The 26,264-nt window shown below is 39.3% G+C and overlaps 1 protein-coding gene across 5 annotated transcripts in view; it reads left to right on the top strand.

The window, feature by feature from the left end:
- Positions 1-25,929, top strand: part of GLRA2 (glycine receptor alpha 2) — a 121,605-nt gene extending 95,676 nt beyond the window's left edge. For all 5 annotated transcript variants that reach the window (XM_053971630.1, XM_053971629.1, XM_053971627.1 and 2 more), the window contains one exon: positions 24,412-25,929. In XM_053971630.1, the coding sequence (XP_053827605.1) occupies positions 24,412-24,690 (279 nt within the window). In that variant the 3' untranslated portion in view covers positions 24,691-25,929. The remainder of the gene's footprint in view (positions 1-24,411) is intronic.
- The last annotated feature ends 335 nt before the right edge of the window (positions 25,930-26,264 follow it).

Genomic DNA, 26,264 nt, shown 5'->3' with positions numbered 1-26,264 from the left:
ATGAAGCTGAAATCTTTTACGCAGTGTAACATAGCAGATCAGAAGCAATATGATAGCAGCTGATACATCCAGATTAGGGGTGAGTTGTGGAGGTAATAAAATCAATGATGGAGAAAGAAACAAGCTTAGTGTGCAGCTCACTGCTTGCTACTAGTGGCTGAGGAATGAAATGTGTTCATTTAAATAAAATGGGACTGGTGTTTTAATCTTTCAAGACTTGATTTCCCAGAACAAAAACATTTGTGTCTGAGCCACTCTTGAGCTGTAAAGGGCTTCCAACTTTGATCAAGCTCTGTAAAGTCATATTATTATAAAATGCAGATGAATTCTGCATTTTACACTGAATTTTACAGTGAATTTTGTACACTGTAAAGGGACTTAGTAGCTTCCAAAATCAAAGCAAAACCCACAGTTCATATTACACAGCAAAATAAAGCTAGAGGGTTTACAATGCAATAGATCATTCACTTTCAGAGCTACAACATCAAGCTGTAGAAGAGAGCCTTAATTTCTGGATTCTTTCTATTGTAGAATGAATCATATTTACATACATACAAGAACTGAATATAAAAAGAAAAAAAATCAGGGCTCTCTAGGAGATATGACCAGTATTAATATGTTGCCACTGAAATCTGATGCATACAACTACAAAAGTACTCCAAGTAAGTACTCAGTGCTGCATATCTCACTGGTGCATATTTCAAAGTACTGGTAGTCCAGTTAAAGTTTGTGTAAGTTGTGGTTATCCTCTCCTTTAGGGAAGCTTGCAGAAACCTCTCTTCTTCTTTAGAATATTGTGCATTACACAGACAGCCATGGCAGTACACAGAGGGGCCGTGTCACTGCAGTGTTTTTGCTGCAGAGCCCTAAGAGCTGGAGCTGCTCTGGTATTGTTTTCCCCTGGAGAACTCCCATCACATAAGTGATGCACACTTGAGAGGTCAAGAGAGGAGATGTAGCAAGGCAGAGGTTTCTGGAGCAATGCTACCATGGTTGCAGCTTTCTGCTCAAGAGAAGGATGTTAATGCACAGAAGAGAACATAGGAACAGAGCCTGTGGTGTCACAAGGAGCCTCACAAGCAGGGAACTTGACTTGTTGAGGTATTGCTCACCAAACCAAAGCTTATGTTGAATGCAAATGTGAAAGTCGTAGTCAAGAGAAGACAGTGTAAGAGTATGGTTGAGTATCTACACTGCATCACTCAGTGCTAATCTAGGGAGAGGAAAAAGGTGCTGAAGCACACCTGGCCACGATTCCTGGATTTGCAACTTGATCTACAGGTCAAGAAAATACCTGTTCTTAGTTTTGTAAGCCTGTATCTCTGGCACTGCCTTTGTTACTGTCTGTGCTGGGTCTTGTTCTTCTTAGTGCTGCAACCCTCAGACCAGTGCATAAAGCTGAGATATTAAGAGACCATCAAATCTCTTAAGTCAAGCATCAGATTGCTAATGTTTTCATAGGAAAAGTCTGGGTTGTATTGCTGATCATCCAGAAATTATATTACAGATGAACCATTTGAAAAGAAAGCTTTATCAGGACCTGTTGGCATCTTCCACACATACAAAATCCCTATATCCTCAGGTTATTAGTGCTTCACTCTGCCTGTGTTCCCCATACAGTTTCTCTTGAAGAAAGCATTCAAAGTTTGTCCTAAAGGTTCATGTAGTATTTCTGCTCAAGTTAAATACACCCATTCGTGTAAATAAACTTGTATTTAATACTTGATTGCTGCAAGAAATGGTTGCCTATTTCTTGTATATCATGGTACAATAGAGAGAGTACAGGCTGCGGAAGCCAGGAGTCTGATGGTACTGAGGATGTAGTGAAGTTACATTATATTAAAATCTAAATTTTTATGGTGCCAGATCACTTGAAAGAAAATAACTTATTTTTAAAATATTATTTTTAATAATTAAACATTATTTCTTAGTTTTCAAAATTATGGGCTTCCAGGGAAGCAGAACTGTTTACACAGGTTCAGTCATCCCTCTTTGAAAACAATAATTATTATATGATCAGCAATCAAAATGAGTCACAGTACACTAGTATTCATATCATCATCTCATAGATGACTTCCTAAATTATATGTGTGATGGTTACCACTGTGACCAAGACTAGGGGTTAAGTTTGGGACTGTTAATGTTAAAAGCAATATGTTATAGCTTGAATGAAAAACTGCAGCTGGAAGATGTGACAGGTTTAATCCCGTGTGCAGGGCACACAGAGCAATACAAATAACAGTGCTGCAACCAAGGGGGTTCATATGCATGCAGATTAGCAAAGGGGGCACAAATGGTGTTTTCAAATGAAAGAGCTAGGACTGGGACTAAGTGTGATTACAGAAGCTAAGGATAACTTTCTAAGTAAAGCTGGAAGCACCTGATTGAATGCTTCAGAGGATTGGCCTTTAGATGGAGCTGCCATGGGTGAAGCAAGTACCACAAGTGTCCAACCAAAGTTACTGAGATAATACAGTATTTCTGCCTTTCAGAAAGAGAAGAGATTTGCACTAACACCAGCTTCTATAGACCATCTCTATCATTTTAATCATACTGAAATCCCTCTGTCAGATCCCCCAAATAATTTTCTAAGGTTTTTAGACTTGCCCATTGAAAAAAATCAGTGCCATCAGCCTGACTTTGCCTTTAAAGCACTTGGCACTACTGTCCCTGGTGGGAATGTTTTCCTGCTGTCATCTGTGCGCAGCGCATTCGGCGGGAGGATGTGTACGCTCCGCGTTATGTAAGGTACCGCATCATGTGAATAATGGAAGTGCTCAAGGAAAGCCCTTTTGCTGAGCTATTTTTGGTACTCACTGAACAAGCTCAAACACATGAGTTTCATTGTGAAAAATAGGAATCAGAGCCTGAATGGCTTTTTTTCCTCTCTCTCTCTCTCATCTTACTTAATGGATTAAAGCACATGTAGCTTCTGCTGTAGATAAACATCCTGAAGATACTGTGGTTACTTTTATTTCTCCAGGGCAATTGCATTAGTACTTTAATGTAACTGCAGAAAAAAATCCAGTAGAAGATAAATACACCAAAATTATCATTTAGCTTGAAGTTATAGTCCCACATACAACTGCAATGAATATTTAACTGTAGTTAAACAATAGACACAATTCACTGCATCATGTTGCCATGTCACTTTGTGGCTTCGTCTGAATGTCCTTGTCTGTCTTTTTATATTGAGTGTGAATAAGCTCACAATGGCTCTAGTTAATATCAGTGGAAGTATCTGTATTGTTTATAAAATGGACATGCCTCACTTACTTTAAACATTTAAAAAACTCTGTCATCTCAAATTTGAAAATTATCTTGATATAAATCCTTAGTCTAGCTCTAGGCACAAATCTAGAGACGTGAGTTCCCAAAGAAAGAGCAACCTGTAGGAAAAAAAGCAGTTCAGCCATGGGGTGGTATCCAAGAAATGGATCAAAAAATTCTAATTAGAGCAGTCTGACCAGAGGGACAGACTAAGTTTACTGGAAATGTAGATTTTTTCAGTGAAAAGCAAGCACAGACAAAGAAACTGTGGAAGAGAAAAATTGGGTTTCATAGTGTCCTGTTTACAAGGGTAATTGAAAGTGAAATGAAAGCTTTTCCCTCCCTTACTGGAGAAGGGAAGTTTAAAAATTGTAAACAAATTACTGTATTTTGTGTGTTTTACTGCCTCAGACACAAAAAGATGATGGACTATGTGGGGTGGATTTTTTGCCCCAAACCAAGAAACAGAAGAGAAAATGAATAGTTGCATTTCAAGAGAGAGAATTCTGAAAACCAAATAAAAAACCATGAAACATTCTGTAACAACAGGCAAACTAATTTATGGAACATGTCATACCAGTTGCTGAGAAAGACCTTAATATCTAAACAATAACTGAAGTGAGTAGAGTGCTAGTGTACAAGCTGGAGTACTGGAATCCAGGTACCAGAGGAGAAGAAAAACCAGGAGAACAAAATCAGGAGAAAAAAAAATAGAATTTCTGGGGAGACAGAAACCCAAACAAACAGCACCAAACCAAATAAAAAAGAAACCATCAGAAACAAACAAACAAACAAAAAAAGAAACACACAGGAAATGAGAACAACGAAACCACGGCTAGTCTAGAAAGGGTGGAAACCAGAGAAGTAGATAACTGGTGGGGAGTACATAAGGCTGCAGAATGATGAATTTTAATACCCACTGGACTGATCAGTGGTACAACAAAAAAGTACTCTGTGGGGCAGGGGACAGATATTGAAACCATGCATGACACCAAAGCAGCAAGCAGGACATGATGCATTGTAATAACTCATATTGCACAGCTTGCAAATACTTAAACAAATTATTCCTATGGTTAAATAAGATAGGAACAGGGCATAAGCTACAAAACAGCAATATTACAGCATTTCCAGTCTGGGGTGATGAAGTGACTGTGTGCTGTACCACATGGGACAGGTAGTACTGGAAAAGTCAGGAGTACAGGATAAAGTTTTTTCTTGTTTGCTCAGTAGTGGAACTTTGCATTAGAAACTCCGAGTCCTCTCTTGTACCTACCCAGCATGCAGCGGCTGAAAGGATCAGCTCTGAAGTGACGAGCCTTAGAGACCGAAGTTTGCACTTCACTCGAGTGAGTTTGTCCTGGTAGTTACTCATGAACAGCAGGAGACACACCAAAAATGAACTCTGCAGTTTTCCAGCTCATGAAAGGTACTCTCCAGCTGGGTGCAAATGTCTTATTTCTTATCATACCTAGGGGAGAGTGCAAACTGAAAATAGGGCAGAGGAAGTTAGAAAGAGACAAGAAATGTTCTTATTTTTGAAGCTTTAAAGCAACAAGTAGCTTTTCAAGAACCATCTGCCACAGGCACCAGATTTTTGTTTTCTAGATGATTTTAGAAATTGCTGATTTCTTCATTGAATGTGTTCTGGCCCACCTCATTTCACGGAAAAAAAAAAAAAGGCAGAAAGTCAGTGAAAAAATTGTCAAATATATGTTAATGATAAGAAATATAAGGAAAGTAGACTTCAGAAGGAGTATGTTTAACCTAAGCTGCCCCTACCCAAGACTCCAGACTCCAGACAGAGAGTGAAAAGCCATCACAATCCCAAGATGTAGGCACCGGCACCACAGGAGAAACTTTGCCCCAAATTGGTTCCTTTGTTCTTTCCTTGTAGGTAGCTTATCTTGATTCTTTGCATGCCCAGATTCAGCTCCCAGTCACGCCTTGTTCTCAGGTCTCATCACTGCTATGATGGCCAGGTCCTTGTTCCAATGGAGGAAGTGAAGACACCAGGAGGGGAACAGTTTCTGATCCATCGTTGCTAGGGGTCTGTCATGATGCTTCATATCAGTTCTGAGCTCTGTCCCAAGCCTCATTTTCAACAGCAAAAGAAGTATTTCAGTGTTGGCAAATATAAATTAGTATTTCTACAAGAGAGTGAAGGAGTCAAGCAGTTAGAGCCAAGCATAATGCAGGCTGAGAATGCCAGCACTCTATCCTCATTCCTACCCCCACTAGCAGCCCTGCTCGCCCTGTGGATCTCCAGAGCATACTACACCAGTTGTATCAAATTACATGGAAACTGGTGAGTTGGGCAAGTGTTCAGTAGGATCCACGAAATGCATATTTACATCTGACCCAATTAATCCCGTTCTCCACAGGGGATAGAAGCTGCTATGTGAATGTAATTAATTGTGAAGCATTCTGTAATGATGTTGCCCAAATGGCATTGTTCAAAACCAAACTGTATTAACCAGACTGCTAAAAGCTCATTCTCTCTCAAGTCTGAAAACCTTCATGGATTCCAGTAAAATCCAGTTTTTACAGTACTTTTAAAAAAGTGGTGTTGAAACCATTTATTTCTCCACCTTTTTTTTTTTTTTTTTTTTTTTTCCCTGGGGGAAAACAGCCTTGTTTATAGGTATTCCTGTTCAAGTTGACAGCTTTTCTTATGGCAAACTGATCACTCAGAGCCTGATTCTGACACATGTAGCTTGATTTAACGATCAGATGTGTTTATTCCTCTTGATTCACTGCTGGAGAAGCATGCTATTTACTATAATATGATAATTTGTACTTGCGTATTTCTCTTGTGGCCTGATATTTTTGTTTGTTTGTTTGTGTTTGGTTTTTTGTTGGTGATTTTTGTGATTTTTGTGGGTTTTGTTTTTGCTTTGTTTTTTTTTTTTTTGTCAGGGATAACACCAATCTTGCACTCCATGTTACTGTGAGTAGATGGATAGGTGAGGAAGAAGATTTTCTTTTCTACAATGTGAGGAGGGGGCTAGGGATAGTTGGAAGGAATAAATACCTTGAAACCCTACATATTCTGAGCACTTGTTGCTGAGTCTTGCCAGAGTCCTCACAAAGACTCATTTTGAGTTGGGAGCACCTGAAAACTCCATGCCAAGCCAAACCATAAGTCACTAAAATTTACTCACTTCCACTCTCTGTGAACTTTGAACCGTACCTCAGAGCTGTCCACCGGCTCTTCCCACGCTATACATCTACAGCTGGATCAATGTCAAGGACTTACTATGGAAAAGCTCCATTTTCCAGTGGCTGCTTGAATATATCTGGCATACTGAGCATGTCAGAGTGTTTTTAGCTCCTGGAGAAACAGATTGGAAAGGTCAGAAAACACTGCTGTGTTTGCCAATACACATGAGCTACCAGAAGTCCAGAATCCTACCTGTGAATTTCTGCACTGATCCTCTCTGACAAAGGACATAACCCTTAAAGTCATTTAATTTCTAACTTGTATATGTAATTTTCATACAGATACTGTGTGTGCATTTGTACATACAAATAATACACCTGCATAAGTGTAAGTTTTTTACCAAGGGTCCAAGTTTTTATTTTCTCTGCAATAACATGACAAGACTCTTAGGAGACAGGATACCTTTGTCTTCATGCTTCACCTCACTCTCTTCAAGTGGTTTTCCATGTGTGCTCTGATGTAACCCTTTCTGCTAGTCATATGAAAGTGCTCTGCCTGTGACACATTCACTTTTCTGTTAAGCATTCCTAAGCCTGCTGGTGGTAGAGACTTGTTTTCGGGTTCTCTGTAATCTTCATCTGTCAAAAGAATAACTACTTTAAAATAGAAATCACAAACTGTTCATTAGAGATTATCTGAGTTCCACAAGTGTGAGATCTTGCACACCATTCTAGTAAAGAAAGTTGTGTATTTCCTCTTCAGGATGTAAACTCTTGCAGGCATCTGAAAGTAGCAGCCTTGACACTCTCTAGCACAAACTTTCAATGAAATTTATCTATCTGTTGTCTGCTAACTTATGCCAGCTTTCTTTCTGACTTCCTTAGTGGGATCAGACACCAAATCTACTCATTTGCCCCATCAGCAGAATTTTCATCTTCTAGGCTTTTTTTGTGTGCTGATCCTCACAGGCAAGAGAAATTCTAGCAAGTCTAATCAAGTGTGATGCCGCTACAGGCTGGTGAGATAGAGCTTGTGTGTCACAGGATGCTCTTTTACAGCCCTTGGTAACTTCTGTCTGGAAGTCCTTCAAGGTCCTAATGCTCTTTTTTTCACCATTACATACCTAGTTAGATGAATTAAGGGGTATTTGGTGCAAGTGTTTCATTGCATGTCTAGAATGGGTGGTGTATACACCAAGGAGTGGATAATAAAGGCCTCTGAAAAATCACTATGTGCTCTCATTCAATAGTGTTACTGCCCTACTATATGTGTTTTACTTAGAACCTTCTTTATAACCTTTACTTATAACCTTGCAGAAGACAATGGCTTTTCTTTCAAGATTTGCAAGCTCTTGCCCCATCCTTGCCAGAGGAATAGAGGCAAATCATGCAGCTATTTGACTGCAGTTTCCTTGTTTGACCATAATGACAGCTGGTCTTCCATCAGACAGGTCCCTCCTGGGGTACAAACAAATACCTCCAAGGCATTTATTTTGGAACACACACATGTATGTGTGTGTGTGTCCAAGACAAAAAAGCAGAAGAGGCGTAACGTATTTTAGATACTATTCTCCCTCCATTAGCTTTACACTGTATTTCCCACAGAGGCTCTGGATTTCTTTGTGCCTGTGTACTTAGTAATTGCCAGTTTTCCCATATATTGGCATATCCTGCCATGCCTGGGCTTCAGCCTGGGCTTTCCTGAATTTATTAATCCTGGTTCTTCTTTTGAGCATCTTACATTTGGGTATCATGCTTCTCACTCCAGGTAGCCTCACCAATATTTCTAGCTATGAATTCTCTAGCAAAATTAAAGAGGATTAGGGTTTTTTTAATTTATCTGCTACTTTCAAATTTATTGCTCCATATAGCTTCTTTTTTAATTACTTCTCATCTGTTTCCTACCAAGCATGAGCCTAGATGCTCATCCTCATTTGCAAAGCTGTTTTTTTAGTTTTTCAACCTACTCACTGTGTTTTTTCATGTAGTATTTTTTTTCACCTTTACCTTTCTAGCTTGCAACAGTCTAATTTATTATCATGGACCCCATAAAACTGGATTCCTATCAGAAATAAGATATAGCTCTATTACAGATTATTTTTTAAAATGCTTGTAAATAATTGTTTTAGTAATGCCTATGGAAATACATAACATTGAATTTAGATTCTTATTTTCAGGTTCGCATCTTAGGAAAAACAGACTTGTCACCTTTTCAAGCTAAACATGCAGCATTATAGTCATAAAGCAAAGGGATTTGGTAGGAATATTTATATGGGTCATTATCCAGACTTTTGAGTTAAATCGCCAGTGTAGCTTTGAAATTCATGAGGCAGTTGTTCAGCAGCTGGCCACATCTCTGTGCTGTGGGAAGCTCCATCTGGAGATCACAAAATCCAAGAAGGCTGTCCTGTGTTGGGCCAGGGCTCTGCCTTGCACAGGAAGCTCTGTGTGGCAGCAATCCATCCTTGACGCGTCCTCCTGGGCTCCAGGACTTTGCAGCTCAAGGACTTTCTAAACCAGAGGTGGTATTTTTGTGATGAGCAGCCTTTGCTATTTATGGATAGAGCAGTCAGTTCAATGTGATGATTTATGAATTATTAAAATACTTTCTTAAAACTTGCTATGAGTTGTTTGCATTAGGTCTGCATCGCTTGTGGGACAAGGAGTACGCATGGCCACTGGAGCCAACAGGAGTGCATGCTGGGAGGGAAAAGGGTGTTGGAAGTGGAGGGAGATCTGGTGTGAGGTGAATCCAAAGACGGATATGAGCAAAGCTGTGTATTAGATGAAAGCAAACAGGATGACTAATGGTTTTGCAAACTGTAGCACATATTCAGTGTTTGGTGGGTATTTGTCATGAGCAAAGTAACCGAGTTCATTGACTGTGCCCGCAAGGAGGGCAGGGTTGAAAGAGAAAGGAGGGGAGGCAGTTGTGCTAGTTTTCTTTTCTTATCTGATGTATTTCTGTTTGCACAATTACACAAACAACAGCAGGAAAAAATCAGCACATTTAAGGATTTAGAATAAGACAATTTCATTCTGCTATTTCAGGTTTCTCAGATGGTGGTCGGGGGGTGACTGATGGTCCTTAGCCCATGCAAAGAAGAAAAAGCAATGGGGAAAACAAGGTTATTTGCTCTCATAATTAATAACATTTTAAAAGGAAATCATTAAACACTAAGACAGTGCTGCTGTTCCAAACTTTCACCTTGGATTTAGACTTTATGTAAAAGCAAATTATTATCTAGCTGTTGCAGTTCTCTTTTAAAATGTCTTTGAGAACTGACATTTTGTTCCTTATCTTGAAGATGTCCTAGATTTGTCTGTCATGAACTCTAGTGGAGTCAGTTTTATATTTTTTTGCTAATGGGTTGGTCTTTTATTATTCTGCCCTTACTGTTACCTGTACTAGATGTTCATGCAATGGAGATACAAACGGTACTCTTTCATAGGGACCAAACAGGAGTGTGAAGAAAAAGTAATAAAAAAGTCAAGAGAGGGTAGTTTTTTTTCAGGTACAGAAAATGTTGTGTTGCTTCCTAAATGTAAATACTCCTTTTTTTCAAGTTTGCACAAAGGATGTTTTTCCCCAAATACATGACAGCTCTTTCAAGATACTCTGGTGCTGTATGCTGCTGTTCTTTGTCTTCTAGATACTGGAGATGCCTGTTTATGTTGCCTGTCTCTTATTTGCTCTTTGATCTTTGTTCACTTTCCCTTGCAGCTTATATTATGTTATTTTGTTGTAAAAATAATCTATTTGAATTTTATTTTTTGATGCATGGAGGCTGCTGCTTCTGTCACACTTCTCTGTACTGTTACTGCTTTCCTCTTTGGTGAGTTCTCTTGTGAGTGTTTGTGTAGCTGGGGTTGAATATCAGACTTATATCATGACAACAGATCTTTTTCATCATATGCTGTATTTGAATCTAAGAGCTGCTATTTCATGAATATTTTTTGAAGCCCATGTGAAGCTTAGGGATGTTTTTATTGCATGTGGCATCCCAGCCAGTGTTCTGACCACCTCACTTTTTTTCCTGTCACTGCTGTATGTTCCTTGCTGCCACACCTCACTTTTGTGAGTCTGTCAAATATTTGCCTCCTTTATCTATGAAACATGAACCTCATTCTCCCATGGTGAGGTCTCATTCATCTGAGGGGAGATGGAAAGGCATTTAGCCAAAAGCACCATACCCCAGGGGCACAGGGGTGCCCAAAGGGTAAGAGGTATGACATGGTGGGATGTAAATTTTGACCTTCCTTTTACCATAAGTCTTCCCTCCTTGCCTTCGATTTCAGAATGAAGATGTCTTAGGAATTGGTACCATGTGAATCTGGGGATCTTTTCTGCTGGCAGCTTTCAAATCTTCGAAGCAAAGAGGCTTAGACTTTAGCCTCTTTGCATTTTTAAAGCATTACAATTTAGAGGAAGCTGTTTGGCCTGGACAGTTATTGACTTCTATTCTGTTCTTCAAACTACAAATACAGAATTGTAGGATGGCAGGGAAGATGGCTGGCTTGAGAGCCAGCTGGCAGAACCAGCACCAGGCAGTGCACTGGACAATTTACAGTTGCTGAAAATATTAATCAGTGCTGTTAAACATTCTTCTGTAATGTGTCCAATATATCAGGAGTTGGTTTAAAAGACTTTTGTCAGGGATTGCTCCTAAGGGAGAGTGTGAGCTGAATTATATCTTTTTGTGGATGTGCTAATCCATAGTTGAGTATTTCAGATCTACATCCTGTAATTCTCTTTAACTTGCACGTATTTCTGGAACAAAGGTGAGTAAAAAGTCTCTGAACAATTATTTACCATTCTGGACAGAAATAGTGATAGGCTCTTTCTGTCCTAAGTGTTTGCTTCCCCTTCCTTCTGCAGCAACACAGATTACAGCTGTAGATATGCCGCTGAAATACAGCTACACAGGTTTGTATTTTGTAACTCATGCCAATCTTCTACTGAGATGGCTGCTTTTTTGTTTGTGGGATGTCATTCTTTCTCAGCTGCCCTTCTCCCTTTAGCCACTTTTAGAGGCTGCCCCTGACTTTAACTTCTGTCTGGACTGAGGAAGCAATTTCTCAACATGTAGATGAGGAGCCAAGATTAATCCAATATTTATTTTGACAGAGATATATAAGCTATAAATACATTATGCAGTCTAAAAACAACCTGCCTGAGCAATTAGCTCAGTAACCAAACATTTTAAAACAATGGCAGAAGAGCACAGCTATGGATTATGATGCACAATGATTTAGGTTATTTAATAGAAAGCATGCAGAATTTTAATTACAATCAGGAGATTTTACATTTGCTGCAAGTACTCATGTGGGTTGCTAATGTGACAACCGTGGTATGACGAGGAGGGACCACACAAGGCAAGACTTAAAAACTGGCAAATAGGAATACAGAGACTATTTCATTTCAGGCCTGCAAAAGAGCACATTTCTGAAATGAATATGTGACAAGAGGGAAGTATTGGATTTCTGTGTGAGGAGCTGACAAGTCAGACAAACAGCAGCCAAGTATTATCTGTGATGGTGAAAAGATCACATCACTTAGAACCTTTGAAGCAACAAGGAAACCGAAGGCAGCGTCATTTTATAATGATCTAAGAGAGAACCGTTTCTTTTTTTCCCCTCCCTGGTTATATATAGCTGTTAGAGAGAGCCCTGCTGAGTGGAAAATGGAGCATATGATCAAGGACAGTCCAGTGAGTCAATTTACTGACTAATACTGTAGATTATCATGTCAAATATATAGCACTAGCAGTATGAACAATAATGAAGCCTAGTTTATTTCTTTCCTGTAAATTGAAATGAAGATGTGATTGGAATTGTCACACCTTGGATATATGAGCCATATTCTCTTAATCATCCAAAACAAATTGCTTTGTTCTTTATAGTGACTTCTATTTTGGGAGCCATTCCAAAATTGGCAAGCTGAAACCATCTATTTAAATGTGTCAAACACGTTTAAAATATCCTCTAGACCACTGTCCCCTCAGGTGATGGTTCAATGGTCTCACAATTTGAAATACCTGCTCCTTTCAGACCCAAAGAAGGGATAACTCAGCCTTTCATCCTGTGGGAAGAAATCATTCAGCACCATGCAGAGACACTCTAAATGAACTCCAGTATCATCAGTGAAACATCCAGCTGTGAAGCCAACAGGGCAAAACACTCATGGAAACCCCAGATGGCCCTTGAAGGGAGCCTTTCCTTGTCTGGTTTTCTATTTTCCCATGTCTCAGAGTGTCAGTGAGCAATTATGAGGGGGATATTGCCAGTATTGTGCAGTTTCCTTGGGTCAAGCTGATCACTGCCTGAAGAGAAGTTACAGTTAAGCAACCTGCTAAAAACTCTGCTCCAAACAGAAGGAGGTAATTTTAATTTAGATGTACAATACCAGACTTGTGTTTTACTGGTTTCCAAGTTCCAGGTGAAAGTCTTAATTGCCACTCAAAATTTGAGTGTGAGCAAAAAATTAGGGAATTAATATTTGAATTGCAAATCCCTGCCATTCCTTCAGGGTTAAGAATCATAATCGATGTTATTGATTTCCAAAGTCCTTTGTCTAAGAGATGAGTAACTGAAGAGGCTTTTACTAACTGTTTGCTAACAGTAAGTCACAAAACCCAAATATTGCATGTCTGTTAAGTATAATTTCCTGAAACTGGTGAGTAAAATTTTACAGAAATTAGCAGAGTGCTATAAATTTAGCACATATAAGGAAAAGCAGATGGTACTGCTGTGATTGGACATGTCATTGGAGTATTCCGGAGCATGCCAACTCTTGAATCTCTTACTATTTGTATATACTACCACATTACTCAGTTTTCAGTAGACTAGAACAACATGTGCTATGCACAAACAACTCTTTTTTCTGAGCTTTAAACTTAGAATAAAAATGCAACTCCATTTGCTGAGTTTGCAGCACTCGTGATCATTTTCCAAAGCCTCCAAAAGGTTCATGTTGCATATTCTGGGTGGTCAGAACACAGTCACAGATTGCTGCATGGGCCCACGCACTTGGTGATCCTCAGCTTTCTGTGCCAGCAATGGGACAGGCTGTGTGTCATGAACAGTAGATCAGATGAGAAGCATCACATTTCAAAATGCTTTATGGTACTGGAAACTCTTTGAGCAATTATCAACTCTGTGGATTTCCAAAAGCAGATGGTTTTAATTAAAAAAAAACCAAAAAACAAAAAACAAACAAAAAACAAACAAAACAAACAAACAAACAAACAAAAAAACCACCAAAAAAAAAAAAAAGAAGAAACCAAAATCTAATTCCTGGCTAGTCTTAAAAAATAGAGTAACACCTCTCAGTTTAGAGGTGGTCTTGGCAAAGAGGAGTTCTACTTTTATGGCTTGCCTTTTCTTTGGAGGAAGATAATTTAGCTGCTAAGCAGAAAGGGCCACAGCAGATAGGACTTAAGGAAGGAACTGAATTTTGCAAGCAGAAGGTATGGGCCACATATAAGGAAAACAGTGAGGATGAAAGCATCAAAGAGGAGGTAGACAAAAACAGGTCTGGGAGGCAAAATATGTTGGAGAAAAAAAAGTTAAAAATTAGTTAAAAAGAGAAGAGACAGTTGCAGAAATAAGGAGACAGAGAAGCAAAAGACCAAGAGTAGATATCAACTTGCCTGTGTTTCACATTAGGGATTCTAAGACCTCATTTGTGTTTCCAGCTGAGAGGACAACAAATCAGTTTAATGCCCACCCATTCTGACTGTACAGTGTGTGTGATATCCTACTGTCCAGAACCTGGGTTGTCAAGTTCTACCAAATACCTCCTCTTGTCTGCTCCTTCTTGGTACTTATGGAGCTCTTGGATGTTCAGTGAAGCAGAAACCTGAGCTGCCAGGTCTCCCTGTCTCTCAGGGTGCTCCTGCTTTGCTTTGTTCTTTGGGTTATTTACATGTTTTCTGAAGACCATCCTGCCCCAGGTGCTATCCCTTCTCAAAAGTGGAACCTCAAGGTCAGGAGGTTGTAGGCAGCCATAGTGAGTCCTGACCTCTTCCATGTACCTCATGACAGGTTTCTTCAGAGCTCTGGCACTGCAAACACTGTTTTAGAATTACTCCAGGACATAATAGATGAAACATCAATGACACTCAATGCTATAGCAACTTGTCAGTGCAATCTCTACGTGGAATTGTTGGGGTGTTTTCCTGAGACAACATGCACGTCTCAGAAAGGCTGCTGACATAGCAACCCTTTACTTTTGTGTTATCCTTGTGTGCTGTCTTTTAGGTAAATTAACTGGGCATTTACTCTCCTGTTTTCCTTATATTTCCTTATATTCTTGAACAAAACTTGAGTTCAGATAAACATCTGAGATCTTCTCCCAAGAATGCCTTTTCCAGTGCTACAGCCATGCTTCCACATTTCATCTGTCTGTCCCTCTCAGGACTGACTTCTCTCATACATAGTTAAATCTCTTGTTTTAGGTTATCCTTGTATCAGTTTTGCCAAGTAATAAAAGGCCATCACCAGGAGATCTGTTGCTTAGTTACTGGCCTGGGCAGATAGTCCTCCTGGAGAAATGTCAGCAACCCACCAAAGAGCCTATTATGGGCAGAGAGGACTGGGAAGGTTTAATGACCATTGCCTGTGTGTTCTGTATTCTTGCTCCTCCAAACTACTGCAGGGGAAAAGCTAGAGTAAAAGTTAGCATTTTGAGAAGTTATTAAAAATTAATAATTAATAAATTCTCTGGAGAGTGCCCTTAACCTTAAAGTAGAATAAAAATGTTCTCACTAGGTGAACTTGCCACTAACTAATGCCTTCAGGGAATACATTAGAGGACTAGATTAAGTAGATGCCCACACCTATATGTAGGTACAAATATCTCCATGGATATGTTCATGTGTATGTGTATGTGTATGTGTATGTGTATGTGTGTGTGTAATACAGTAAAAGAAAAACTATCAAACCCATTTTAAATGAAATATTATTTAATTTCCATTGTATGCATACTTCCAATGACCTTCTAGAATTTGTGAACTTATTACTTATCAGATGAGAAAAAACACTCCAACAATTCCACGTAGAGATTGCAGTGTCAAGTTGCCATAGCATTGAGTGTCATAGATTTTTACCTCATGATGAATGTTTATTTTCCTGAGAATAATACCAGAATTTTATAGAGCATCCCTCACAGAAGCAAATAAAAAATGAAAATACAGAAGTCTATATGTGTAGTAAATTTCTAATACAGTCAAAGAGTCAAGATATTTCTAAGATGCAATAATTTATTTTGGAAACAAGTTTGAAGGGCAGATAACTGGCAAATATTTTTTTTAACCCAATGATGCTTTGGGCCAATGCAAGAATAGCTAGAGAAACCCAGATTGAGATCTTGACTAACAACGAGAAATAAATGATATGGAAATCCAGAGAAGATAAAGAAATGAAACCAACTCCAAAACATTATTTATTGGAAGCCTGGTATTAAGAACTGATAACTGGAAAATAAAGGCTTGTGTCTTCAGGAACAGAAAACACCCAAAACAAAAAACAATTAAACAAACAAAATACCCCCCACAGCATCCCCTGAGTTAATTTATAAAATTTGCATGTGAACACTTTAAGATTATTCAAATATTCTTGACTATTTTTAGCTACAGATTTTAAATTATTAATGTAATTTGCAATATTTAATTCATTTTGTTCAGTATTTGCATGAATTAAATGCATGAATGTCTGAGAAAGCCCTGGTAAACTCTGTCTGCATTTGCTGGGGTTCATTCTGAGTGTTTGTTATAGAAAATGGCTTGAAGGTGAGAGTCCACCACCAGAGAGGCAAAAAGCCTTTTCCTCTTCCTTCCCTTTGCCTGTCCCCTTCCTCTGCCCTTTCCTGGCACCAAGCAGGGGACCTCAGCAAGGTGTAGGGATACCACAGGCCCCAGCACTTCATCCCCGCCCCTGGCCCAGGCAGGGAGGATGGTGCCCGCAGGGTGGGCTGCACATCAGCCCCAAGGAATGGGGCAGCTGAGACAATCTAAACCTGAGCCATAAAACATCCCAGCAATATATTGTTCTAGAGGGTAATCTGCATCATTCCAATAATGAGTGCTGTTTATGGGCCCTGTATGGACATTTATTTCTTTTTTAATTTTGACTGACTGATTAATCAGGTACTCTGAGATGGCACAGCCAGGGCACAAGAGTGGTCTAGCAAAGTTTCCTAGAATAATTACAGTTAAGGAAGAGGTCATTGAGAATGCACAAAGGTGTGATAAAAATCATCCTCCTCAAAGTATTTAAATCTGCTTTGAGAAAAGGACCAGAGAACCTGATAGGAAAAATCCCACGTAGAGGGTAGCTCAGATATTCGTGACTGGGGTATTTGGGCAGGGGTGCCCCACATGTTGCTGTGGCACTTCCCCCATGCCTGTCACCCACCTGGGGTCACCATGTGACCTTGTCTTGTGATATTGACCCTGCAGCAGGTTTCAGGGAGGGAGAGAACTGAAGTCTGAAGCTCAGGCTTGAACACTGCTGAAAGGAGGAAGGTGAGAATCTGCTCATCTCTCCTGATGTAGACATCTTGCAGAAAGCAAAAGAAAATGGAGTAAGTGAATTTAGGTACATTTCCATTTGTGTTTCAGATTTTTGATCTTCTAAAATTTTAGCTAATGTTATCTTGCTTTACATTGTTTGGTTTGATGTGCCCATTAACAGCTATTTCATGTTCTAGCTGAAATAGTCATGTATTTAAATACCAGCTTTGCATTTAACTCAGCCTTGCATGCAGATAGAATGAGCAGAAGTCAGTTGCCCTTTATCCAATAGATTTCTGGTCAGAGCAGATTATCCTTCAAATCTAGGTCACAAACATGTATTTGTCTGATGTTAAACAGAATAATGTGCCATTTCCATTGATAAACTGGCCAGCCTCTTCTTTCTTTGGAGAGAGAGACTGGCAGAAGTTACCCAAGAACAGTCAAGTCTCCAGACTTTACTGTCCTGAGAGAATTTAATATCCAGTCAAATTATACCTCTAAGACTCACAGATCACTGTATCTGAATATTTTGGGGCATAACTTTCATTTAAAATGAAGGGAAACAAGCAACCAAGACTGTCTCAGGAATCAATCTACTGTTTTCTTACGAGGAATGACTATCATAACATTTATGGTGCTTTGCAAAACAGTAGTTCATCTGGTTCTTCCTCCCCTAAAATGACAACATTCATTACATTATATATAAAACTTGAAATTGAATAAGAAATTTTCGTTAATTGTGTTTGCAAAATTTAGAGACAGAAGCCTTTCTTTACTAAAGAATAAGTTTTTTGGTTTTATTTTTCTGAGCAAACCGCTCACCCTTACTGACTGTATAATCTTTAATATTAAAGTAATTTTTGAAAAAAAAATTTGGTTCTACTTATAGATATTTCAAGGCAGGAAAATATTTTTGCTCACATGTTTAAATTATGTTACTCTTTCAGTTGGATAATGTTCAATTCCTACTTGAAAAGGGCGAAGCCGCATTAACTACCATTTCATTATTGCATTAACAACAGTTCACTTGCTGTTCTTTCAGACTGCGTAAGTAAATCACTCATGCTTCAGAGACTTTTTTGCTGTTTACTGGAGACAGAACATACTACTAGACACAGGTTTCCAAAACAAGCCTAAATTTGTCATTGGAAACCCTCACCAATGACAACAATGACCAATTTTTCTTCCATTAATAAAAGATCTATTTATAATACAAGGTCTGTTTCACTTAGATTCCATAAGGCATGAGGGTTCAAATGAGAGCAAAAGCAAACCTCAGTGAGCAGGAAAATCGCTGTTAAGAGAGGCAGGAACAGGGTGAATGCCACTGTCACATGCAGAATGATGGGTCCTGATGGAGTGTCATCTTGCAGTAGGATTAGTCAGAGACTGTTTGTGTTTTTGATTAAATGTCTTGGTGAATACTTAGGAAAAACTATATTTAAAACAAATTCTGGGAAGTATTTGGTCTATAATTTGGGCAGGATTGAAGTGAGAAGGTTACAATTTTACATCACCTTCTGCTCCTCTGAAGTCTGGATTAAAGAGTGGGAATGACATCTGGCAGAGGTGTGCTGACATCAGAGCTTTTCAGGCTGTAAGCAATCAGAGAAGATTTTTAGCATCCTGTGATATCACCTTCCAAACACAGCTTTTCTAAGATGAGGAGATCTCATATCTTTTCTTCTTCCTTATGCAAAGTAAAAAGCCTTTACCATCCTTGCTGCTCCTCTTTGTACTTTATCTATTTCTGCTATGTCTTCACTAGGCTTGACTGACCAGAAATACCTCTTGTGTCCAAAAACTGATGGCTCTCTGAGTAGATATACGGCAGAAAGGCATTTTCTGTTTTCTTTGCCCATTTCCTGACTGATGTTTAGCAGAGGACTGATGTCAGAATCATATATGTAGTAATTTCTCAAACTCACAAATGAGAAAAAAAACCCAAGCAACATTTTGAGCCCACTACCATCTATGTGTAATTAGGGTTATCTTCTGCAATGCTTTACCTTGCACTTATCAACCCTGTATTTCATTTACTGCTACTTTGTTACTTAGTCATTTTTTAGAGTTCTTCTGGAAAGCCTGGCTTAGCTTCGTCTGCTTCGAATATCCTGTTTCACCTGTGCACCTTCCCTTGGGAACCTTTGTCCCAGCTTATTTATAGCTCAGTTTCTTCTAAGTGCTTCTCACGCACATTCTTAGAGATCCCCTCCAGTGAATCCCCCAGTTATGAAATCGATCATTTACTCCTAAACTCCATTACTGCCTTTTAAACAGTTAATCTGTGAAAGGACCTTCCTTCTCATCTCCTCACAATTGAATTGAATTGAATTGAATTGAATTGAATTGAATTTTGTAAGAGGCTTCTGTGAGGAACCAAAGGGGATTTGAAAGTCCAAATGTGCTTCTCAGCTGAACTATCTTTGTCCATATACTCAGTGACTCCTGAGAACTGAAACCATGTAAGCATGACTGTCTGCAAACCCATACCATGAATTATGTAAAGTACTGAGAGATGGGAGGTGTCTCAAAGTCATAAAGATGATTTAAGAATGAAATCTCCAAAGATATTTTGGTGTCCACTCCCTAATGATTCCATTTTGCATTCAAGTCTGAATTGATTCCGGGCTTCTAAATTTGTGCTTATGAATACCAAAAGGAAAATTTCTCTGATGTTCTCTATCCTATACCTAAAATTAATTGTCTGTATCCTTGAAATTTAATTAAACCAGATAGTCTTTTAAATAGTTTTTCCACCACATCTTGGAAAAAGAGTAGCAAAATTAAAAGAATAGATCACATCAGAGAGTAAATTAAATACACTGCTTGAAGCCAGCCTCTCTCATTTTCCTCATTGTTAAAACTTACTCAATGCTGACAATAAGCATTTAAAAGTGCTGGGGACAAAGCACTTTAAAATGCATTGTACAGAAAGCTGAGCATGGAAGGCATTGAATGGGGTAGATTTTCTAAAGTATTTTTCCTATTTCTGATTGCTTTGGTGTGAAACTGGTAGTATGAAATACATTCTAGTCCTTATTGAGTAGAAATAAAAGCTTTACAAAAATGAAAAATGAAAAAATAAAACCATTTCAGAAGTATTACTGCCATTTATATGTCGCTAACTGTAAAACGTCAAGAGACGTCAAGAGAATTTAATGCCATCAATTTGTAAAGCACAAAAAATCACTAAATTCATAAAGGGTAATTAAAAAATAAGAAAAATATGTAATTCTTGTTTAATGAAAATTGTTGAAAGCCAATAGATAAGCCTGATCATTATGACATCATAAGACAATAGTCATAAATTCATGTTGTTGAAAAAGCATCTATAAGAAGCATTTGCCCAAATCTCAGGAAATTTAATTAGTTTTCAATGGATAATTCTTCTAAAATACTCAGGGTGTGAACATCTGAAAGAAAACTGTCAAAAGAACACTTTCCTCTTGCTATTAATTTCTTTTCTGTTTTTCATCCTAGCTTATGACCCTTTCCCCTATGCCTTAATCAAGGGCAGATGGAGTTGTGACTCTGGTTTATTTAACACCTAACTTCACATCCCTTTAGAAAGATAAAGTTAATAACTTCAATGGCAGTGGATTCTGCCACTCCAGCTGATGCCCCGTGGCTTCCAGCTGCTCTTTGATTTTGGTTTTAAAATCTGTAAACACATAAATAGTCTGGGATTTATGCAAGTGAGATTCTGTCCAGTTTAAAATTAATATGTTTTAAGTGTAGTCTGATTAAAAATAATGATAGAGATGTTTGAAAAGTCATTTGGACTACTTTAGCAGTGACTAAGCTAGAGAACTGGTTGAAGACTGTCACTGGATAAGTGTCCATGGTAGATATATCAGAGGGTATGAACTGAGTATGACCTTGAGAATGAAGAGTGACTCTGCAGCCTCACCAGAAGGTACCCAAGGTAAGTTGTGCAGTAGTCACCAACCCTCTAGGTCAAAGGAGGACATATCCACTCCTTAAGGGAAAACACTTTTGAATGGTAATTTTGAATTTGTAATTTTGAATTATAATTTATTTTGAATTATCATTTTAAAATGGGTTCTTTATCAAAGTGTATAAATTTGTTTTTCTTTCTCTGTGACTATTCCCCCAGTCCTTTATATGTATCAGGATGTTGGAAGGTTATCTGAAATGTCACATAGTAGTTCTGTCATAAGCTTATGGTGGTTTAGAGACAGATTTTTTTAACTACATCCATAATGCTAAAGTAAATCAGATGGGGGATTTTATTGTTCCTGAGGCCAGATATCACCACATGGCTTATGATGGCAGTGTGTGGCATCAGTCCCCAGTGGAGCAGATTTGTCTGGGTGAAAGCTTTTTGGTATGATCCACCCCAGAGTGAGCTAACCCACAAGCAGCATGGACAATGAAATTCCAGCACTTGGCCTGATTCCCCAGCTCCCCTCAGCAGCATGGAGGAAGCCTTTCTGTCCCCTCCGCTTCATTTTGGGTGGAACCAGTTTAGGAGCTCAGAGGGCCAAAAAGACATAAGCCCACTTCTGCAGTCTCATGGCAAAAGTATCCTCTTAGCACAGACATGTGGGACTTGATATCTCCAGGGTTTCATTGTTAACTTTCAACACTATTGGCCACTTTCGTTGGAAAGGGCAGAGTTCTCACCACCCTGAGGTCTTTCAGGTGATGTCTGGTTGGGTGGGAGAGCTCTGATGGGGTCAGGTCTTGCCTGTGAGACCTGGCAGTGCTCAGAGTGCAGGCACATGCCAGGCTGCAAAGCGCCTTCGGCTCCTGGGGGATTTTCCTGTTAAAAATCCCATGGTGGTTATGGAGCTGTGGTATTTCCAGGGCTGGAGATGGGGCTGTAAGGGCTCTGGCTTTCCTTGCTTCTGGTGGCACTTAAATAATCCCAACGGCTACAGCTTGGGTGTCTCTAGTGCTGTGTTTGTGTAAATGCATAATATCAGGCATAGTAACGAGTGGGTATAGCAAGACAATGCTGTTCTCCTAATTGATTACTTAGTCTTTGAAAAAGGTTTTTCTGATAAAGGTTAAAAAACCCTACATGATTTTTTTTTTTTTTTCAACCAGCAAACAGCTCCATGTTAGGGAAAGAGTAATAAACCAATCCAGAGATCTATTAGGGAAAAGGAGATTCAAATCTGTTCAAGCAGAGAGGGAAACTGACCATGTATCACTCATACCTCAGGTGAATGAGGTACCTCTTGTACACAGGGTAAATCCCATCTGCTGCAGTCCTAAATAAAAAACTAACATGAGTACTGGACATGCTTCCCTCTGGCTTGTGTGAGAAAGAAGTGGCACAGACAACAGTCTGGGTGGGAAAAGCAGGGCTCTAAATCCCATTGGGACATAAGTGGCTCCTTATAGTTAAGGGTTGGGTGCTGAATACCTAAAAGAATTTGATTTAAACATCCCTGTCCCTAATGTCAGGTGCCTGCCCACTCAAGTTGCTACAGCTTAAGCTCGAAAGGAAGGCTGTGACATTGAAGATGAATTGCTCAGCCTCATGTGACAAAGCTGTGATCCACCAGGGCACAGTGGAAGTCAGGACTCTCCAAGTTGGCGTTGAGCTCAGTACTTTTTATTCTTCCCACAGATCTCTCAGGAGCAACAGAAATTAAATTTGTAAAAAATGAATGAAGTACATATGGCAACACAGCTGTTGAAAATCTGTTACCCTTTTTAATCACCTCTCATGTTCCTGGGCATGCATTTTATCCTTTAAACTCAGTAAAATGAAAAACACTGAGAGGAAGGTATCTCCCTGTATTATTGGGGGACTATTATTGGTAGTGTTATTATGTAATTAGGTCATGCCAGAGAAGCCTTGCCTAATAAGGCTATCCAGAACTTACATACTTATAATCACTAGGAAAAGCAGAGTTTTCACAGAGGTACTGCAAACTGCAAATAAATGAAATTGAAAAAGGAGAGGACCATCCTTCTTTCTCTTCATGATGGTGAACTTTTGAAATGGAAAGGTTGTAAGCCCTGGATAAGTGCTCAAACAGCCTTGCAATGTTGCGATTTTCCACCTGCTTATGGATACACAGTAGAATAGACCTTCATGCTGAAGTGACAGGGTCTCCAAAGCACTGTTTACTGCCTACCCTCCTTCCATAAGCATTCAATGCCATAAGCAGTCAGAGTGACTATTTCTCATTTGGTAGCCTTGAGTCACACTACCGATTATTCACCTTTGCATGTCAGCTCCAAGGTAAGGACAGCAAGTTGGGTGATACATTCATTTCCAGTCCTGGACCTGGGGAGAGAGAAAAATGCTACTATTGAAAGAGGTTCTTCTGTGAAGGAGCAGTGATTTACATCCTGAATAGGTGCAAATTATCCTCCCTTCCCACCCCCAAGTTCAGCCAATATACTTGTTATTCGATATCTTGCTGCTGTGATGCTTTTTTTTCTTGCAGTTTTTGATTTTCTGTTAAGTTCAGAAGGCTATGGTTTGGTAAGAGATATGAGGATATTAAACATCCCCGTGAGGGATTGGGCTCCTTATCAGCCCAAGAAGTGGTTATTTTCAGTCAACAGTGAAGCATCTGTCAGTCAAAGAAAAGGTCTTTAACTAGAACAAGCTCCTGAACTTACAATTCATCCCTGCTGGAATGAAAAAGAATAGAGCTGCTTTGTCTATTGGTTTTGAATCCTTCATGGAGAGCTGCCAGCGACTGTTAACTTGTGTGTTATTGTTCTATCAGACAGGAGAAACATCAGGGAGAATTTACCATCACAGTCACAAGCCTTTCATCACTCAGTTATTAGAGGGATAAAGTTCAGTGGTAGTTACTCACCTCTCCAAGAACAAATATCACCCACTCAGACAAGAGAGAATTGATTTCTGCAGGGTGATGCTACATTAGCTTGTGCTACTGCACCTGACTTCCAGCTACCACTAAATTCAAGTGCCCAGTGCACTTTGAAGTACTGATTGTCAGAGCACTCCTGTGAGCAAGGAGGGACCATGATCTACCCCTGTTTCATAGGTTTGAGATGGAGCTGTAAGGCTGCTGTGAGCCTGAGCAATGAACTTGGGCCCCTGTATCTCTGGGTCATTCAATTCAGCCTGGCTGGAGCAGACACCCTGCTACCAACACGACTGTGTTTCCTCCCCACAGAAAGCTCAAGGAGAGCAATACAAACCTGTGGAGTCATACCTCTTCCCTATAGGTCTAGAATGCAGGTTGATGCTCAGGGCACTTGATTTAGACATAGCTAGAAAAATTAAAGCTCAGGTTCACAAACACTGGAAATCACCTGATTTACATATATTTTTAATGCGGGTTTTAACTTCTTGTTTGTCTTTAAAACCCAGACTTTTCATCATTGCGTAACCAGGTAATTTCCTGAGGTGCTTTGGAGGGGTGCACCTCAACTACTCAACTATATGACATGCTCAATAGACAGGTGATTGTGTGTCTTATTTGTCCTCTTTATCCTCCAGGAAGATGAAGTTGCTCGTGACAGCCGATTCAATTTCAGTGGCTATGGCATGGGCCACTGCCTCCAAGTCAAAGATGGCACAGCAGTCAAGGCTACGCCACCCAACCCAACTCCAGCACCACCAAAGGATTCAGATTCCATCAAAAAGAAGTTTGTTGACCGTGCAAAAAGGATTGATACAATATCCCGTGCTGCGTTCCCACTCGCCTTCCTCATTTTCAACATCTTTTACTGGATTACATACAAAATTATACGGCATGAGGACATTCACAAGAAATAGGCAACTCTGGTTTGCCAGGACTTCTTAGCCAAAGTGATCCACATGTAAATAAACAGCGAAATGTCATTCTGTCATATGGACTAAGGGGTTCTTCCCCACTCCCCCAAAACACTGGAGAAAAAATTAGCAAAGAGGAAAAGGAGTGTAGAAGGAAAAGTGATTCCATGACAAAATATGCCGTGAGACCAGTCAAGAGGCTCCCCCTATGTACTCCTAGTGTGTTCTTCCAGATTCAGCATCCATCAGACATCTATAATTGGGGCCAAATTATACCCAGCTTTATCACCAAGATATTACCTTTCAGAACAAAAGAGAACCAGAAAACAAACCTCCTAAAGCATCTATCAAGAGACTGTGGTGGCTACAGTACAGTGAGTTATAAGAGGACCAAAATTTTTCAGGATAATGTTGCCTTTCTATTTGAAACAAGTCTACTGAGCTACATTCCATGATCATGTCTGTAGGTAGTGGTTTCACCAAGGAGTCCTTTTGTGGGTTGTAAATTATTTCTACTGATAGGGGAGAGGGAAAAAAAAAGAAAAAAAAATTTATACTTTACTATCCTTGTGGGTGTGCATTTTAATATTATCTTGCTTTACTAGAATTGTAATTTTGGGGTTGAACTTGTGTGTCATGTGATTTATTTGATAGTTGACACTCCAAAACCAGTGAAACTGCCTGGTTTATTTCTGTTGGGAGACAGTGCACTTACTTCATTTTATTTCTGCTGATTTTACATGCAACTTGAGGTGCCAAACTGTATTTTACCTATTGTGCTACCCTGTACCACACTACTTCGTAAGAACTTGTTTCCTCAAAGGTGTAGCTCAGTTTAGCATTGAGTTTCTATTATCGCTCTCATTGTAGCTGCAGTCAATAGCTCTATAGGTAAACACAACTTGTTTACAGACCTCTAATTTATATCTTTACTCAAAGTGGCTATCATTTTAAATATCATTAATTAACCTAAGAATTTTAAAACTGTACTGTGATTTTCAGAACCTGTTACCTTTTGGTGCCGGATCTGCGTTATTCAAATCCTTGCTACATGTTTTAAAGTAGAAAATTTAAAAAAAAATTTAAAAAGAGGAAAAAAAAGATGGTATTTTTGCTTACATGGAAGAAGACAACCTGTAACATAAGATGAGTAAAACATTAACATTTTACACTTGCTGTAAAAGGGTTTATTAAAAAAAGGTATTTGTTCAATTTCAATAAAGCTAAATGTGTAATAACATTTCTTCACTCTCTTCTTCATTTGCAGCAGCAGCAGCAGGGCTGTTTGTGCCACAGCCCAGCTCTTCCATTGCTCTGTCAGCAGAAAGAGGGTGAAAAGCAGCCTTCTGCTGACATGACTTTACACACCAAATTTTTCTGTCTATCCTGCAGCAAAGGGACTATTGCAGCCCCTGGGAGTACATCAAGGACTGTCAGAAGGGTGTCTGGGATATGATGGGAGCATTTGTAGAACATTTGTATGTGCTGAGCCCAGTCTGGGGGAGCAGGGATGCTGCTCCCCTCTCACACCAACCCTGCAGAGCAAGAAATACAGCCCAGCTTCACACGTGCTCTGC

The sequence above is a fragment of the Vidua macroura genome, chromosome 2 (assembly GCF_024509145.1).
Source record: "Vidua macroura isolate BioBank_ID:100142 chromosome 2, ASM2450914v1, whole genome shotgun sequence".
NCBI classification, from domain to species: domain Eukaryota; kingdom Metazoa; phylum Chordata; class Aves; order Passeriformes; family Viduidae; genus Vidua; species Vidua macroura.
Note: the sequence above shows the minus strand (reverse complement) of the source record. Positions and strands in the feature narration are given on the sequence as shown.